Consider the following 20,164-nt stretch of genomic DNA (forward strand, 5'->3'; position numbering starts at 1 on the left):
ACGCAGTGCTGCCTTTTGGTGGAAAAAAACTGAAAACAAATCTATTTGTCCAGCCTCTGTCCGTCCTAAGGGCTGTGGACACGTGTGAGCTGCGTGAACAACATTGCTAAATCAGACGCACCCAGCTACGCTTTACTGCTGGCTTTGCCATTTGCTTTCCTTAATTGGGAAAAAAATACCTGCTCTGCCAGAGTTATAATAACTCTGCTACCCTCACGTTCTGTGACACATAAGCAGGGACACAGCACAGTTATTAAACTTCTCATGTTCATTGAATATACGCAGTGCTGCCTTTTGGTGGAAAAAAACTGAAAACAAATCTATTTGTCCAGCCTCTGTCCGTCCTAAGGGCGGTGGACACGTGTGAGCTGCGTGAACAACATTGCTAAATCAGACGCACCCAGCTACGCTTTACTGCTGGCTTTGCCATTTGCTTTCCTTAATTGGGAAAAAAATACCTGCTCTGCCAGAGTTATAATAACTCTGCTACCCTCACGTTCTGTGACACATAAGCAGGGACACAGCACAGTTATTAAACTTCTCATGTTCATTGAATATACGCAGTGCTGCCTTTTGGTGGAAAAAAACTGAAAACAAATCTATTTGTCCAGCCTCTGTCCGTCCTAAGGGCGGTGGACACGTGTGAGCTGCGTGAACAACATTGCTAAATCAGACGCACCCAGCTACGCTTTACTGCTGGCTTTGCCATTTGCTTTCCTTAATTGGGAAAAAAATACCTGCTCTGCCAGAGTTATAATAACTCTGCTACCCTCACGTTCTGTGACACATAAGCAGGGACACAGCACAGTTATTAAACTTCTCATGTTCATTGAATATACGCAGTGCTGCCTTTTGGTGGAAAAAAACTGAAAACAAATCTATTTGTCCAGCCTCTGTCCGTCCTAAGGGCTGTGGACACGTGTGAGCTGCGTGAACAACATTGCTAAATCAGACGCACCCAGCTACGCTTTACTGCTGGCTTTGCCATTTGCTTTCCTTAATTGGGAAAAAAATACCTGCTCTGCCAGAGTTATAATAACTCTGCTACCCTCACGTTCTGTGACACATTAGCAGGGACACAGCACAGTTATTAAACTTAGATTATTCATTCACTAGAGGCAGTGGGGCCTTTCATTTTCCAAAAAGGGCAAAAATTATATTTGGCCTGCAGTCTTGCGCCAATTTATTTCCTGCCTGTGAAATCAAATCACTAGTAATACAGCATGCTGAGGGGTAGGGGTAGGCCTAGAGGACGTGGACGCGGCCGAGGACGCGGAGGGCCAAGTCAGGGTGTGGGCACAGGCCGAGCTCCTGATCCCGGTGTGTCGCAGCCGACTGCTGCGCGATTAGGAGAGAGGCACGTTTCTGGCGTCCCCACATTCATCGCCCAATTAATGGGTCCACGCGGGAGACGGTTATTAGAAAATGAGCAGTGTGAGCAGGTCCTGTCCTGGATGGCAGAAAGTGCTTCGAGCAACCTATCGTCAACACGCAGTTCTGCGCCGTCCACTGCTGCAAATCCGAATCCTCTGTCTGCTGCTCCTCCTTCCTCCCAGCCTCCTCACTCCACTACAATGACACCTGCTCAGGAGCGGGAACACTCCCAGGAACTGTTCTCGGGCCCCTGCTCAGATTGGGCAGCAGCGGTTCCTCTCCCACCAGAGGAGTTTATAGTCACTGATGCCCAACCATTCGAAAGTTCCCGGGGTCCGGGGGATGAGGCTGGGGACTTCCGCCAACTGTCTCAACAACTTTCTGTGGGTGAGGAGGACGATGACGATCAGACACAGTTGTCTTGCAGTGAGGTAGTAGTAAGGGCAGTAAGTCCGAGGGAGCAGCGCACAGAGGATTCGGAGGAAGAGCAGCAGGACGATGAGGTGACTGACCCCACCTGGTGTGCAACGCTTACTCAGGAGGACAGGTCTTCAGAGGGGGAGTCAAGGGCATCAGCAGGGCAGGTTGCAAGAGGCAGTGCGGTGGCCAGGGGTAGAGGCAGGGCCAGACCGAATAATCCACCAACTGTTTCCCAAAGCGCCCCCTCGCGCCATGCCACCCTGCAGAGGCCGAGGTGCTCTAAGGTCTGGCAGTTTTTCACAGAGACGCCTGACGACCGACGAACTGTGGTGTGCAACCTTTGTCGCGCAAAGCTCAGCCGGGGAGCCAACACCAACAGCCTCACCACCACCACCATGCGCAGACATATGATGGCCAAGCACCCCGCAAGGTGGGACGAAGGCCGTTCAGCGCCTCCGGTTTGCACCCCTGCCTCTCCCCCTGTGCCCCAACCTGCCACTGAGATGCAACCCCCCTCTCAGGACACAGGCACGACCGTCTCATGGCCTGCACCCACACCCTCACCTCCGCTGTCCTCGGCCCCATCCACCAATGTCTCGCACCGCACAGTCCAGCCGTCGCTAGCGCAACTGTTGGAGCGCAAGCGCAAGTACGCCGCCACGCACCCGCACGCTCAAACGTTAACCGTCCGCATCGCAAAATTCATCAGCCTTGAGATGCTGCCGTATAGGGTTGTGGAAACGGAGTCCTTCAAAAGTATCATGGAGGCGGCGGCCCCGCGCTACTCAGTTCCCAGTCGCCACTACTTTTCCCGATGTGCCGTCCCAGCCCTGCACGACCACGTCTCCCGCAACATTGTACGCGCCCTCACCAACGCGGTTACTGCCAAGGTCCACTTAACAACGGACACGTGGACAAGCACAGGCGGGCAGGGCCACTACATCTCCCTGACGGCACATTGGGTGAATTTAGTGGAGGCTGGGACAGAGTCAGAGCCTGGGACCGCTCACGTCCTACCCACCCCCAGAATTGCGGGCCCCAGCTCGGTGCTGGTATCTGCGGAGGTGTATGCTTCCTCCACTAAAGCACCCTCCTCCTCCTCCTCTGTCTCGCAATCAAGATGTGTTAGCAGCAGCATGTCGCCAGCAGTCGGTGTCGCGCGGTGTGGCAGCACAGCGGTGGGCAAGCGTCAGCAGGCCGTGCTGAAACTACTCAGCTTAGGCGATAAGAGGCACACGGCCCACGAACTGCTGCAGGGTCTGACAGAGCAGACCGACCGTTGGCTTGCGCCGCTGAGCCTCCAACCGGGCATGGTCGTGTGTGACAACGGCCGTAACCTGGTGGCGGCTCTGCAGCTCGGCAGCCTCACGCACGTGCCATGCCTGGCCCACGTCTTTAATTTGGTGGTTCAGCGGTTTCTGAAAAGCTACCCACGCTTGTCAGACCTGCTCGTAAAGGCGCGCCGCCTCTGCGCACATTTCCGCAAGTCCCACACGGACGCTGCCACCCTGCGCACCCTGCAACATCACTTTAAGCTGCCAGTGCACCGACTGCTGTGCGACGTGCCCACACGGTGGAACTCTACGCTCCACATGTTGGCCAGGCTCTATGAACAACGTAGAGCTATAGTCGAATACCAACTCCAACATGGCCGGCGCAGTGGGAGTCAGCCTCCTCAATTCCTTTCAGAAGAGTGGGCCTGGTTGGCAGACATCTGCCATGTCCTTGGTAATTTTGAGGAGTCTACCCAGGTGGTGAGCGGCGATGCTACAATCATTAGCGTCACCATTCCTCTGCTATGCATCTTGAGAAATTCCCTGCAAACCATAAAGGCAGCTGCTTTGCGCTCGGAAACGGGGGCGGGGGAAGACAGTATGCCGCTGGATAGTCAGGGCACCCTCCTGTCTATTTCTCAGCGCGTACAGGAGGAGGAGGAGGAGCATGAGGAGGATGAGGAGGAGGGGGAAGAGACAGCTTGGGCCGCTGCTGACGGTACACCGGCTGATTGCCTGTCATCCTTTCAGCGTGTATGGCCTGAGGAGGAGGAGGAGGATCCTGAAAGTGATCTTCCTAGTGAGGACAGCCATGTGTTGCGTACTGGTACCCTGGCACACATGGCTGACTTCATGTTAGGATGCCTTTCTCGTGACCCTCGCGTTGCACGCATTCTGGCCACGACGGATTACTGGGTGTACACACTGCTCGACCCACGCTATAAGGAGAACCTGCCCACTCTGATTCCCGAAGAGGAAAGGGGTTCGAGAGTGTTGCTATACCACAGGACCCTTGCGGACAAGCTGATGGTAAAATTCCCAGCCGACAGCGCTAGTGGCAGAAGGCGCAGTACCGAGGGCAAGGTAGCAGGGGATGTGCGTAGATCGAGCAGCATGTACATCCCAGGCAGTGCAACAGTCTTTAAGGGCCTGGCCAGCTTTATGGCTCCCCACCAAGACTGTGTCACCGCTCCCCAGTCACGGCTGAGTCGGCGGGAGCACTGTAAAAGGATGGTGAGGGAGTACGTAGCGGATCGCACGACCATCCTTGGTGACGCCTCTGCCCCCTACAACTACTGGGTGTCGAAGCTGGACACGTGGCCTGAACTAGCGCTGTATGCCCTTGAGGTGCTTGCTTGTCCTGCGGCTAGCGTCTTGTCGGAAAGGGTGTTTAGTGCGGCTGGGGGAATCATCACAGATAAGCGTAGCCGCTTGTCAACCGACAGTGCCGACAGGCTAACACTGATCAAGATGAACAAAGGCTGGATTTCCCCAGACTTCTGTTCTCCACCAGCGGACAGCAGCGATACGTAAGCAATACGTAGGCTGCACCCGCGGATGGAAGCTACGTTCTCTCTCACCATCCAAAACGGGGACATTTCTGCTTCATCAATCTGTGTCTAATATTCCTCCTCCTCCTCCTCCTGCTACTCCTCCTGAAACCTCACGTAATCACGCTGAACGGGCAATTTTTCTTAGGGCCACAAGGCTCACTCAAATAATTTTTCTGAACAATTTTTATAAGTTTCAATGCGCTTAAAAGCGTTGGAACTTTAACTTGAACCAATTTTTTCGTTACACTGGGCTGCCTCCAGGCCTAGTTACCACTTAAGCCACATTAACCAAAGCGATTCACCTGCCATCTTGGTTGGGCATGGCCAATTTTTACTGAGGTACATTAGTACTGTTGGTACACCAATTTTTTGGGGCCCTCACCTACAGTGTAATCATAGTAATTTCTATGTTCTTCGCCTGCACTCATGGTACAGAAAGGTGTGTGGGGTTGGCCTACACTTTAGCTACATAAATGTAACTTGTGCCTTGGCTATACTAAGGCTACTGAAATGGAACTAAGACTGCGCTCCCACTATACTGCTGCTTCAGAATTGTTACTGGGGCCTGTCTTGAGTGCTACTATTGCTGACATGGAACGAAGACTGCGCTCCCGCTATACTGCTGCTTCAGAATTGTTAATGGGGCCTGTCCTGAGTGCTACTATTGCTGACATGGAACGAAGACTGCGCTCCCGCTATACTGCTGCTTCAGAATTGTTAATGGGGCCTGTCCTGAGTGCTACTATTGCTGACATGGAACGAAGACTGCGCTCCCGCTATACTGCTGCTTCAGAATTGTTAATGGGGCCTGTCCTGAGTGCTACTATTGCTTACATGGAACGAAGACTGTGCTCCCGCTATACTGCTGCTTCGGAATTGTTACTGGGGCCTGTCCTGAGTGCTACTATTGCTTACATGGAACGAAGACTGCGCTCCCGCTATACTGCTGCTTCGGAATTGTTACTGGGGCCTGTCTTGAGTGCTACTATTGCTGACATGGAACGGACACGTGGAGAGGACACGTAGTGCCTCAAAAACATCCCCCTCCTCCTCCAACAGGGAAAACATTGTTGGCAAATGCCTTTGCATTGGTTCGTCTGGTGGCAGTCCAAGAATTTCACCTTTACCGACACAACAAGAGAGCCCCCACACCATCCCCCCGCCACGGCCCACTTAATCCTGGCCACATTCCGAAAACCAACAAAATACAACCGTGCTACTAGGTCCGCAGTCACCACCACATTACCACCAACGCGGTTACTGTTAAGGTGCATATAACCACGGACACGTGGAGAGGACACGTAGTGCCTCAAAAACATCCCCCTCCTCCTCCAACAGGGAAAACATTGTTGGCAAATGCCTTTGCATTGGTTCGTCTGGTGGCAGTCCAAGAATTTCACCTTTACCGACACAACAAGAGAGCCCCCACACCATCCCCCCGCCACGGCCCACTTAATCCTGGCCACATTCCGAAAACCAACAAAATACAACCGTGCTACTAGGTCCGCAGTCACCACCACATTACCACCAACGCGGTTACTGTTAAGGTGCATATAACCACGGACACGTGGAGAGGACACGTAGTGCCTCAAAAACATCCCCCTCCTCCTCCAACAGGGAAAACATTGTTGGCAAATGCCTTTGCATTGGTTCCTCTGGTGGCAGTCCAAGAATTTCACCTTTACCGACACAACAAGAGAGCCCCCACACCATCCCCCCGCCACGGCCCACTTAATCCTGGCCACATTCCGAAAACCAACAAAATACAACCGTGCTACTAGGTCCGCAGTCACCACCACATTACCACCAACGCGGTTACTGTTAAGGTGCATATAACCACGGACACGTGGAGAGGACACGTAGTGCCTCAAAAACATCCCCCTCCTCCTCCAACAGGGAAAACATTGTTGGCAAATGCCTTTGCATTGGTTCGTCTGGTGGCAGTCCAAGAATTTCACCTTTACCGACACAACAAGAGAGCCCCCACACCATCCCCCCGCCACGGCCCACTTAATCCTGGCCACATTCCGAAAACCAACAAAATACAACCGTGCTACTAGGTCCGCAGTCACCACCACATTACCACCAACGCGGTTACTGTTAAGGTGCATATAACCACGGACACGTGGAGAGGACACGTAGTGCCTCAAAAACATCCCCCTCCTCCTCCAACAGGGAAAACATTGTTGGCAAATGCCTTTGCATTGGTTCGTCTGGTGGCAGTCCAAGAATTTCACCTTTACCGACACAACAAGAGAGCCCCCACACCATCCCCCCGCCACGGCCCACTTAATCCTGGCCACATTCCGAAAACCAACAAAATACAACCGTGCTACTAGGTCCGCAGTCACCACCACATTACCACCAACGCGGTTACTGTTAAGGTGCATATAACCACGGACACGTGGAGAGGACACGTAGTGCCTCAAAAACATCCCCCTCCTCCTCCAACAGGGAAAACATTGTTGGCAAATGCCTTTGCATTGGTTCGTCTGGTGGCAGTCCAAGAATTTCACCTTTACCGACACAACAAGAGAGCCCCCACACCATCCCCCCGCCACGGCCCACTTAATCCTGGCCACATTCCGAAAACCAACAAAATACAACCGTGCTACTAGGTCCGCAGTCACCACCACATTACCACCAACGCGGTTACTGTTAAGGTGCATATTACCAGTCTGACTGGGGCATGCAGACACCTTGACAGAATGAATAGTGTGTGGCACATAGGTTCACCATTGCTATGCCCACGTGTGCAGCTCCTGATGGCGGTGGCACAGGATTCTATTTCTCATTGGTTCTGTACAGCATTGTGGGCTATCGCCCCGCCCCTATTAAAGAGGGTCGCTGCCTAGCCGTGCCAACCCTCTGCAGTGTGTGCCTGCGGTTCCTCCTCATGGCAGACGCACTTCTAAATAGACATGAGTGTGGCGTGGCATGAGGGCAGCTGAAGGCTGCGCAGGGACACTTTGGTGTGCGCTGTGGGGGGGAGGGGGGGCGGTTGGGCAGCATGTAACCCAGGAGAAGTGGCAGTGGAGTGTCATCCAGGCAGTGATTGTGCTTTGTTGTAGCTAGTGTGGTGCTTAGCAAAGGTATGCCATGCTAATGAGGCCTTTTCAGAAGTAAAAGTTGTTGGGAGGGGGGGGGGGCCACTCTTGCCGGTATTGTGGCTTAATAGTGGGACCTGTGAACTTGAGATGCAGCCCAACATGTAGCCCCTCGCCTGCCCTATCCGTCACTGTGTCGTTCCCATCACTTTGTTGAATTGCCCAGATTTTCACACATGAAAACCTTAGCGAGCATCGGCGAAATACAAAAATGCTCTGGTCGCCCATTGACTTCAATGGGGTTCGTTGTTCGAAACGAACCCTCGAGCATCGCGGGAAGTTCGTTCCGAATAACGAGCACCCGAACATTTTGGTGTTCGCTCATCTCTACTTCTATCAAGGGCTTTGGTGCGCAAATGCCCATGAAAATAGAATTAGAAAATGAAAGGGAATAACCCAATTGAAATAAATGGGTTCTATTCTCTGCATATTGCGCCGGCAAATACACACACAAATATGCTTGTGTGAAAGGGTCCTTAGTGAGCATTACTGTATAAACATAATGGGAAAAAAACTGAATTAAGAGAATTAGGTAACTTATCCAAACGTTCATAAGGGTGACTACCTACTAACGTTTACAAATTTGCTGCGTTTTTTTTTCTAGGTGTCTATGGTGCTTTCTAATGTTAAAAACGCATTGCCGCAAAATCGAAATTTACCGCGAAATCATGATTTTGCGCGATGTGATTTTAACATTAACAAGTCCCATAGTCTCCTGGAGAAAAAAAAAACGCTGCAAATTTTGCAGTGAAAAAGAACTGTAGTGGGTAGTCACCCTTAGGCCTCAGTCACACGGGCGCATTGGCACCCGTACACCGGCGCCGATGCGCCCGTGTGACTGACACCAGCAGACGTACGTACCTGCAGACGGCCGTCTCTCCGGAGCGCCGGAGGAAAGAACATGTGACCGGCTTCATTGCAGTCTAGGGCCTCAGTCACACGGGCGCATCGGTGCCGGTGTACGGGTGCCGATGCGCCCGTGTGACTGAGGCCCTAGACTGCACAATATTAGAGACATTGGAATACTTTTAATTCATTTTCTTGTGTTTTCCCATCCTGAATGGGCAGGGTTTGGAGTCAAACTTTTAACAAAGATATATGTGGGGGATGTCTTTGATGTAGCATTCCACCAAAATTATTCCTTCCTTAATCATTGGATACAATAATTATAATATTTTAAACACACCTTATACTAGTGCGCAAAGTAAGTTATTATTTTAGCGATAATTTCCTATAACTATTGCTAGATCATTAGTACCAGAACCAAGCTCAATGCATAGATTTGGTTCAAGAACTAAGTTCAGTACATGTATACAGCATCATAAGTAAGCCGAGTACATAAACGCTGTTTCAGAACTAAGTGCAGTACATTTATAAGGTACCACTATCAAACCAAGTACATAAATGCAGTGGCAGATGTAAGCGCAGTACATAAATGCATGTACGGTATGCAGTAATTGAAGTAAGCTCAGTACATAAATGTAGTACTGTAACTAATCTCTACAGAAATAAAGCACCAAGCACAAGCTCAATAGTACAGCTTAGTGGCTCAATGGCTAGCACTGTAGTCTTGCCCCAGTAGAGTCCTGGGTTCGAACTTGACCAAGGGCAATATCTACATGGAGTTTGTATGTTCTACATGTGTTTCTGTGGATTGCCTATGGTTTCCCATCCGAAAACATGTTGATAAGTACATTTAGATTGTGAGCTGTGTACTGTGTACTGTGTTGTGGATTATGTGCTGTACAAATGCATTAAATAAATCAATATAGCGCCAAAAACTAAGCTTGTCACATAAATTCAGAGCGAAGCTCATGACACAATTGTATCCCTGAACAGGGGTGTAATTATTATGGTGGCATTGGGCTTAAAGAGATCTCTGGTTTGGTGCGGCTTTTCTAAGTTCAAGGTTTTTTATTGATTGCCGTGAAGGTAGCATAATATGGACTTAGGCCGGTCTCACACAAATGAGTCGGATTCCACAGGCGGGAGCCTGCAGCAGAATTTGGCTCTGACCCCGATCAGCGATCCTATGTACTTTCGCTTTCTGTACTGCACATGACTATGGGCGCTCGCTGTGAGTCATGTGCAGTACAGATTTTTTAAAAAGGTTTGTTTTTCCCACGCCGTCGCTAGGCAAAGACGCGGGTACCCACAGCCTATCGCAATATCAAGCTAATTGAAATCCAGTTGTGTGAGACCGGCCCTATAATGTTATAAACATGAAGAGCTTTGGAGCTTGTACAGAGACCATATGAACAATCAAAAAGACGAAATCAGAGGTTGTGTGTACAGAGGTCCTTTAGAGTCAGAAAAACGGATCAGAAGAAACAAATGTTATCTGTCCAAAAGCAGGCAAATGGGAACATTTTGATAATATTCAGTAAAACTTGTAATCCATAGCTGCTCCAAAATATCATCATAACAAATAACGAACAAGTAAAAGAAGAAAGAAAAAAATAGAGCATAGTAATAAAGAGGAGTAAAGGAACGGTGGAAGATAAAAGGAAAAGATAAAGATAAGAGAGAGAAGAGGGAAGGGTGCTGAGAAGCATAGGGAACCTAGGCGAGCCTATTAAGGATAGCACATTAAATTTAAGAAAGCAGCATCAGGTACAGGATGGGACAAGAGGGGAGAGTTGAGGATGGATATAATTTCTTAAGACTTGGCTAAGGGTGCATTCCCACGAACGTATATCGGCTCGGTTTTCACGCCGAGCCTATATACATTGCCCTCGTGTGCAGGCGGGGGGGGGGGGGGAGAATGGAAGACCCAGGAGCAGGAACTGAGCTCCCACCCCCTCTCTGCCTCCTCTCCACCCCTCTGCACTATTTGCAATGGGGAGAGGCGGGGCTGGGGCGGGGCTAACTCTTGGCACTTAGCCCCGTCCCGCCCCACCTCCTTTCATTGCAAATAGTGCAGAGGGGCGGAGAGGAGGCAGAGAGGGGGCGGGAGCTCAGTTCCTGCTCCTGGCTCTTCCATCCTTCCCCCCTCCTGCACACGAGGACAACGTATATCGGCTCGGCGTGAACACCGAGCCGATATACGTTCGTGGGAATGCACCCTAAGGTCTACAGGAATTAAGGCACTTATTATGTTTATCTAAAAGAATACTAGATAATTTATTTGTAAAGAGAACCCATCCATTCTAGTAGGGGACTACCTCTTGTAGGGGAATGCTTATTTGTTCCAGGATTAAGCTATAATTGTTTTGCTGATAGAAGGAAAGTGAAGAGACAAAACAAGCCCTGGAATAGAGTTTACATGTCATGATTGTCATGAATGATGGGGTTTATGGGTCTGACAGTCACCAACCCAGGAGCCTTAGGGGGCCCATAAGGCCTCTCTTCTCCATATAGGGAGCCCAGTACTATGAAGAAAGCATTATAGTTGGGGGCCCTGTTACAGGTTTTTGTCATTTTATCTCTGCATTTTACCAAAAACTTGTCCTACAGTACTGTCAGAACCTTCTGTTCATTCTGTCACCAAGGATGGGGAGCAATAAAACTCAATAGCTCAACCTGTCTTCTAATGGTAACCTCTACATGAATAATGTTTGCTATTCAGAACATTTTCTACCTGTGGGTCCCCCATTTATCAGATATTTACATATGATGGAAATTAATATGATGGATAGAAACTAGAGATGAGCGAGCGTACTCGGAAAAGCACTACTCGCTCGAGTAATTTGCTTTATCCGAGTATCGCTGTGCTCATCCCTGAAGATTCGGGTGCCGCTGCGGCTGACAGGTGAGTCGCAGCGGGGAGCAGGGGAGAGCGGGCGGGAGAGAGGGAGAGGGAGATCTTACCTCCGTTCCTCCCCGCTCTCCCCTGCAACTCCCCACTCCGTGCCGGCACCCGAATCTTCAGGGACGAGCACAGCGATACTCGGATAAAGCAAATTACTCGAGCGAGTAGTGCTTTTCCGAGTACGCTCGCTCATCCCTAATAGAAACCCATTTGTGTCATTGGGTTCGTTCTCATGAACAATTTTTGTGCGTGCATTTCATGGATGCACAAAAAATAGGTCCTACTCTATCTTTCTTGAAGTTCATGGGAGGTGGGCAAATATGCTACAATTTCGTGAAAGACAGAACACTCCAGGACCTCATTAGGCTAAATAGTCTTTTAAATCAAGGCAAGGAGGCATCATGAGTGCATGTGAAGAGGCCCTGTATACGCTAAAAGTACATTACTATGGGCCAATACACATGCAAATCTACTTGCTCACTGCATAGATAAATTGCGCTGAAGCATGCATAATGGTGCTGAAATGTTCACAATGGTGCATATGGCCATCCGCACTGATTTTGCCTGAAAAACAGCAGAAATCCATGAAATTTCATTTTGGTATACCAGAGATCAACATGCAGATTTAGCCCAATATAATGGCCAAATCCACATGCAGATTTCCTGATGCAGATTCTTTACTGAATCTGTGTTAAGAAGTGACATGTTACTACACTCTCTGGTGCAATTCACATTAAAGATAATGGGGCACCTAGGAGATGCACATTTGATGTGGAATCTGCCTGGACTCCATATCAAATAAGCAGAAAAAATCAGCTTTGTGAACATATCCTTTACTGGACTGAATGGAGCACAATTCGCCTGCCCAACCTGCGCTACCTGCCCCTGTTCTCATGATCAGTGGGGGTCCCAATGGTCAGACCTCCATCGTTCAGCTAGCTCTGGATAGGGAATAACTTGTTTTAACCGGATTAATCCCATTGAGCTGCTTCTTGTGGTGCGTATTGCAGAAATATTTTGCTGGTGTGGAAGAGCGCTAATGGCACTAAATCATTTCCTGCAAAGCATTTTCACAGTTTATAATAAAAGCGTAAGTATCTAGAAAAATGGTGAAGTTAGTGTTCATAGAGCTAATGTATTGCCTCTGTGAGACATTGCTTCATACAAAATGGAATAATAAACATGAAATAAATGGACTGGTTATATTTCTCTACATCGTCCCATTTCACATTACTTCTATATTGTTAAAGTGGTTGTCGTATTAACTCACTCACAACCAGGAGTCTGTTCAGCCTTGGCGATAAAACCACAATTTCACCTATTAAAATGGTAGAGTGATATTTTCACTGTAATTCTTTGAGGGACATAGATGACTTTCTTATCTTACCTATTTAGAGTCAGTGCAGGGGATTTAAGATGTGCCTAATGTATAAAGAGGTTCAAAGAGGAAAAAGAGGGTGGAGCTTGATTTAAAGGGAGCCTATCAGCTGGGACATGCTGTTCAAACTGTAGGCGGCATGTTATTGAGCAGGAGGAGCTGAGCAGATTGATATAAAATGATATGAGGAACGATTCAGTATAACTTGTATTTTATTCATTTATATCACTGCTCATTCTGAGATGAACAGTCCAATGGGCGGTCCTATCAGTGACTGACAGCTATCTGTGTATAACTTTACATACAGGGGTAGCTGTCAATCACTGATAGGACCGCCCATTGGACTGTTCAGCTCAGAATGAGCAGAGGTATAAATGAATAAAACACAAGTTATGCTGAATCTTTCCCCATAAAACTTTATATCAATCTGTTAAGCTCCTCTACTCAATAGCAATGATGCCTGCAACCTGGACAGCATGTTTGAGCTGACAGATTACCTTTAAGTTTAAAATGAGGTGGCGTATTAATTAAACGTATTAATTGATAAAAGCAAGGTCCAGGCCAGGGAGTAATCTTCCAAATCAAAGTAGAACTTGAGGCAAAATGTATAAATCTGACTTCTGTTTTTATTTGATAAACTCAGTAAAAAAAAAAAAAAAACTGTTTGGGGGTACAGGAACCCCTTTCTTATTTAAGGTCAGATGGGTAACACCATTCTAGTTAGACAAAAGTATTTGACTGGGTCTCTGATGAGAAGCATGGGACTTCTTTGAAGCTTGAGGAAGGCATGTTGGTTATGCCGAAACACGTCACAAATAAATGTTGTTACTTTGATTGATGGTCTTTGCCGGATCACTGAAGCTATACGCTTTGGCTTGTTAAAGAGCACAGGCACACTTGTTTTATTTTTCCTTTGAGTATTAGTTTATATCCTGTATTTTTCCCCATTTTCATCTGTGCAGACTGTATATCTGTTTATTAGTGACAGGGCCTGTTTCATTGGATGGCGCATAGCCAATGTGGTGTTGATATTCAAAAAGGGTCAAAAAGTGAACCAGGAAATTACAGACCAGTAAGTCTTACTTTTATTATGGGTAAAATATTTGAAGGGTTTTCTTAAGAGATGCCTTCCTGAGGACCTCAAGGAAAATAGCTATATAACTCCATATCAGCATGGGTTTATGAGAGATCGCTCCTGTCAAAGCAACCTGATCAGCTTCTATGAGGAGGTAAGTTCTAGGCTGGACCGGGGAGTCACTGGATCTTGTGTATCTGGACATTTCTAAAGTGTTTGATACAGTGCCACATAAAAGGTTGGTACAGTATATAAAATGAGAATGCTTGGTCTGGGAGAGAATGTGTGTAAGTAACTGGCTAAGTGATAAGAAGCAGAGGGGGGTTATAAATTGTACATACTTTGATTGGGTTACCGTTATTAGTGGGATACAACAGGGGTCGGTTTTAGGCCATATTTTTTTTTAAATATATTAATTAGTGACCTGGTAAAAGGATTGTTCAGGAAAATATCAATATTTGCAAATGATACAAAACTATGTAAAGAAATTAACACAAGAGGATGCAAGATGATTTGGATAAGTTGGGGGCTTGGCAGAAAAGTGGCAAATGAGGCTTGCCACTGATAAATGTAAGGTTATGCACATGGGCAGAGGAAATACAAGTCACCATTACACAGTAAATGGGAAACCACTGGGCAAAACTGACATGGAAAAGGACTCTGAGATTTTAGTTAACTGTAAGCTTAACTGGAGCAACCAGTGTCAGGCAGCTGCTGCCAAGGCAAAAAATGTTTAGGGGCACATGACGAGAACATTGTTCTTCCTTTTTACAAGTCACTGGTCAGACTACACATGGAATATTGTGTATACCAGAGCTTGAGCAGGTATAAAGGTGGGAAACTAAAATAAATGGATTGGGTGGACTACAATACCTAGAGAGGTTATCAAAATTGGGATTGTTTAGTGTAGAAAAAAGAAATCTGAGGGGTGACCTAATAACTATGTATAAATTTATCAGGGGTCAATACAGAGATCTCTACCTTGATCTGTTTATATCCAGGACTGTGACTGTAACACGGGGGCACCCTCTACGTCTAGAGGAAATAAGGTTTCTACACTAATATAGAAGGGGGTTCTTTACTGTAAGAGCAGTGAGATTATGGAACTCTCTGCCTGAGGATGTGGTGATGGCAAATTCAATAAAAGAGTTCAAGAGGAGCCTGACACCTTTCTTGAGCGATACAATATTATATTATAATCATTAATAACTTCATAAGAGTTGTTGATCCAGGGATTATTCCAATTGCCATATTGGAGTCAGGAATTATTTTTTTCCCTTCAATGGAGAAAATTGGCTTCCACCTCATTGGTTTTTTTTTTTGCCTTCCTCTGGATCAATATCGGGGAGTAATAGGCTGAACTGGATGGACACATGTCTTTTTTCAGTCTTACATGCTATGTTACTATGTATGCATCCTCGCGGGACTGGTGGGAGGTACTGCTGTTAAGTGGGCTATTTTCTATGGAATGTGCACAGAACTATAGAGATCTTGCTTTCTAAATGCCCATTACACACAGACAATCTCATGATGCAGTAGTTTACGGAAAAACTTAGCAGTGTACATGTGTACGGCAGAAGATTTCACTATTAGCTCTACTTGCAGCACTCTGTATGTGTCTTTGCTTCTCTCTCCTCTCTGCTCTTTGTGTACAGTTCAATGAGCAGGATAACTCATCCCTGCTCTAGCCATCCCCTTGTCAATCACGAGCTAGCAGACAGCGGACAGCAAGCTAGGGGGAAGAGACATCACTTTAAAGAGATTTTTCAGCACAAAATCATCATTTTAGGTAAATAATTACCAGTTTTGCTAATTATCACATAGGCTATGACATAAGCACAAGTTGCTTAAAAAGCTATGGCCCATTTAAGCCTTCCTTCCCACACGTCTTTGTGGTGCCTTTTCTTGGACTTGTAAAAATCATGCAGTTTGTGTTTTTTTTAAAACATGTTTTGAATAGAGATGAGCGAGCATACTCGCTAAGGGCAAATACTTGTCCTTAGCGAGTACCTACCGACTCGTGAGAAAAGATTCTGGTGTCGGCGGGGGTGAGTGGTGTGTTGCGGGAGTGAGCAGGAGGGAGTGGGGGGATCTCCCCCCATCCCACCCCCCCCCCCCCCCCCCCCGCTCTCCCTCGATGCTCCCCACCACCCGCCAGCACCTGAATCTTTTCTCACGAGCGGGCAGGTACTCGCTAAGGACATTACTCGCTCAAGTATTTGCCCTTAGCGAGTATGCTCATTCATCTCTAGTTTTGAGTGTCTTTTTTTATTCACTTATTTGTCATGTGTTTTTTCCTCACACCTGCAAAAATGCCACACCTAGAGCATTTGACAAAAATGCTAACACAAAAAAAATTCACCAAAAATAAGGAAAAAACTACCGCAAATAAAAAATAACCTACTGTGTAGGGTTTGTTTAATTCAACAGCATTTTTTGAAGTCAAATAAAAAGCAAAACAGGAAAAACATCCCAAATAACAAAACAGTTTTTTTCCCAAAAAATGTGAAGCAACCTTAAAGACAGTGACCAAGGATGAAGCCTTGGAATAAAGGTTTTGTTTTTATAAAACAGGAGGGTTATGTATCTCAGTCCATCAGAGTGATGAATTCTTACAAGAAATACTTTCAATCTTCTTTTAAAACTCACGGGAAGAATGTTACATCCCGAAGCGATAAAAGACAGCTACAAAAAGAATGGTTTGTAGAATATATTACACGTTCTTCCATTGTGTTTCATGAATAGAAATGGATTACATTGCAGATGTGCATCGCCATCATTATACACCACTCCGAACAGCACAAAAATTGATCTCTTGGCTAACATCCTCACATGTGCTACACTGATAGATTGTTCTGACAGTCAAATCAACTCTGGGTTATATTCGGGCTCTATTCATCATTTAGACACTTTCCAATGTTTTCCTCAAAATGAGGGCCCTCTTTTCAGTCTCTTATTGAATCAGTTTTGCTCATACATTATACTGCTTGTGTGTATTGACAGGCTAATGGAAATAAATAGCTAAATAAGTATGCAAACAACTATATCAGCCAATGAATACTTCACTATACCACGTAATTAGTGTTCTTTCCTCAACCGCTTTCCCAACCTCAAGTTGTTCTTTTAAAGGGAATGTATCACCTATAAAAAAATTTTAATTAATTAAAACCAGTCTCTGATTGAAGTTTTTTAGTCCATTTTCTGTATATGACTATGGGGTTGCCATCTTACCTGATATGCATTTAAAGCTAGGGCTACACGGTCACATGACAACAAGTCACACAGCTATACAAATCTATAAAGCTTGAAATCACATGATTTTTTTAGACCTGTGATTTGGCTGTTTAAAACTGCTAAATTGCAGAAAAGTTGCAGTTGCATGCGATTTACATTGATGTCAATGGTGAAAAAGTCACTAACAACTTGTAACCTTTGTAAAACATCCAACTAAGTTGGATTTTTTGCGACTGTGATTTTAGTTGTATTAGGTCTCAAGTCACAAAGTAACATCATTGACAACCATTGTATACGACATCCAAGTACAACATGGCGGTCTATGTGTCATGTTTCCATGTAGCCCTAAGATTAACAGCATTTAGCAATGCTTTACAGCAGGACTCGTGAGTCATTGTGCAGGTAAGCTGGAACTATCACCTATGGTTAATCCTGTGCTGTCAATATATAGGTGGTGCCTTTTAGGATAACCCTGCCTGTGATGACAATAAGATGACTACTGAAAAGTTTTCTCTACAGAACATGAAGTGTCAGACTGTTCTTAGGGTTGTGAAAACTGCAGGCTATTGGGATATTGATAAATATAGTATATATCATAATACCAAAAATTCAAACAAAGTGGGAAATTTACTAAGCCTGGCATTTTCTGCAGTGGACTTAGTAAGATTTCCTCCAGCCCATAGTGCGCTGAATACAAGAGGCGTATGCCTCTTAATTTATTCAGGGTATCCCTGGGAGCTTCATGTGCCTTCAATGAAATATACACCTGTTCCTGACCAGGCGTTCATTTCTGGCATATTTTACACTAGACAAGCCTTCCCACGTTTCGGAAAAGTGGCCGTGTTGGAGCAGGAATTTTGACTTTTCTATGTTAGAATGGTGGTGTAGACCACCAAAAAAATTTACCTAATAAAAAAAAATAAATCTGAAAAGTCTTAATATGTTTAATTTAAAAACTTGATTTAAACAGTATGTCATTTTCTGATTGCAAATCCCTTTAAAAGCAATTGTCTCCTTTTCTTCTGTAACTGGGTTGAGTTTCCGGCCAATCGTCTCCTTTATACATATTGCCTTCGATAGAAGGGACCTTTGCATCAGGCTTCTAGTAGAGGGTATCGGAGGAACAACAACCTGGTGTTGCAGAACCTTATGTTGTAAAGTTATTTACCCCTTTTATATGAGATCCCTGTTTTACATATTGTTGTTTCACCTAATGTTAGTTTTGTAGCTGAAAGAACATCCACTTTGGGTTTTATTCTTTCACCCAGTCTTTTTCCTAGTGAACAAAAAGAGAATAAAAGTTGGTTGTCTGTCACTGGTTTCTTTTCCTGTGGCCATCGAATATGTAAATTATGTTCCCATGGCAATAATTTTTAACATTTTTTATATATATATGACCTCTGGTAAAGTATACAAAATCTACAGCAATATCAATTGAAATTCTATATAGGTCGTTCACCGGATTACACATATGCTGTGCAAGTTAAGATATGTTGGGTGCACATCTTGTGCACTTAAGAAGTTGATTAAAAACACATGTCTAATGTGGCAGCCATAATGTGGTTCATATGTCGACAGTCTTAAGACATTATATATGGAGATAACCCATCAGTCTTTTAATGCATTGAAAGGGTTATAAACCCACATTGTAGTGGAGTTTATTGGCGGAAACTGCTTAGTCGTGAAGCTAAACGGGTATTTTTATTACAAAGTTGAGCTCCCAAAGGTTTGAATGTCAGACATGATCCCTCCTTGTATTATGAATGAACATGATATCTTGGCATGACATTCCCCTATTTTCTTTAAAGGGGTTTTCCAAGGAAATACTATTGATGACCTATCATCAGGATAAGTCATCAATGGTTGATCGGCCGGAGTCCGTCGCTCGGGACCTGATCAATCAGCTGAGGGGTGCAAGCTGTCAGCGCCGCAATAACACAGAGGTCGGAGTAGAAGCTTCGACCTCTGGGAAACCAAGTAAATCCGGCCACTATAAGGAAGTCGGCGTGGAGGCTTCCACTCCAACCTCTGTGTATTTGGAGTGGAAGTCTCCGTGCTGACCTCACATGTTGTGGACTGCACTTCTAACTGCAGGCACGGCTCCCATTGATTTCAATTAGAGCCATGCCTGCAGTTACAAGTGCAAGCCACTACACAGAGGTCAGCGCAGAGGCTTCTGCTCCGACCTCTGTGTTATTGCGGCATTGATAGCATGTGCCCACTCAGGTGATCAGTCAGGGTCCTGAGCAATGAACCCCAGGCGATCAACTATTGATGACCTATCTTGAAGATAGTTCATCAATAGTAGTTCCCTGGAAAACCTATTTAATTCTAAAATGTATATGGATATACATATATGTTTAGCTTTGTAGAGAAGGGTATTGTGCCAGGAAGGAGTTGTAATAATGGCCATGGTATTTTAACCTTTATATCTAGAACTGAAATATGCTATATTAGGCTTAGTTGATTTATAGACAGGTTCATAGGGTACACCTAAGCACATATTTTATGTTATGATTTTTAGATATATTCCACATACCATAACCTGCTGTTGAAAGACCCAGATGCTTCATTCTGTTCTTCACCAATGCTGCCAGTTCTTGCCTTTCTGATCTTCGACATAATGTCATCCTCTGTTGGCTTATCCTCTCTGTTTTGTTGGAATGTCTGGGAACTTTTCTGCTCAGTCTTCTGGCCCATTGCATGCTCTTCCTTCTCAGTAAGGGATGGTCTGACTGTTCACTGGAGGTGGAATTTCGATGGTTGTTACGACTTGATGTTGTTGTTTCTTTGGTTTCTTTTGTGTCTTCCCATTCTTCAACACTGATAGAGATCTGAGACTTTAAAGACATAAAACAATTTTAAAGTTGTGGAATATGCTAAATGAATGTTCCAACTGATCTATCATCTACATTTGCTATTGCATCTTAGTGCAGCATTTTACAGCCGCAGTTCCATACTCCTATTAGCCAAAACTGCACATAAAATTACTGCACCA

General features: G+C 45.8%; 1 protein-coding gene across 3 annotated transcripts in view; it reads right to left on the reverse strand.

The window, feature by feature from the left end:
* LOC136619984 (potassium channel subfamily T member 2) overlaps window positions 1-20,164 on the reverse strand; it is a 591,696-nt gene that overhangs the window by 55,722 nt on the left and 515,810 nt on the right. For all 3 annotated transcript variants that reach the window (XM_066594713.1, XM_066594712.1, XM_066594711.1), the window contains one exon: window positions 19,706-20,006. In XM_066594713.1, the coding sequence (XP_066450810.1) occupies window positions 19,706-20,006 (301 nt within the window). The remainder of the gene's footprint in view (window positions 1-19,705; window positions 20,007-20,164) is intronic.

Source organism: Eleutherodactylus coqui, chromosome 3 (genome assembly GCF_035609145.1).
Source record: "Eleutherodactylus coqui strain aEleCoq1 chromosome 3, aEleCoq1.hap1, whole genome shotgun sequence".
Classification (NCBI taxonomy): domain Eukaryota; kingdom Metazoa; phylum Chordata; class Amphibia; order Anura; family Eleutherodactylidae; genus Eleutherodactylus; species Eleutherodactylus coqui.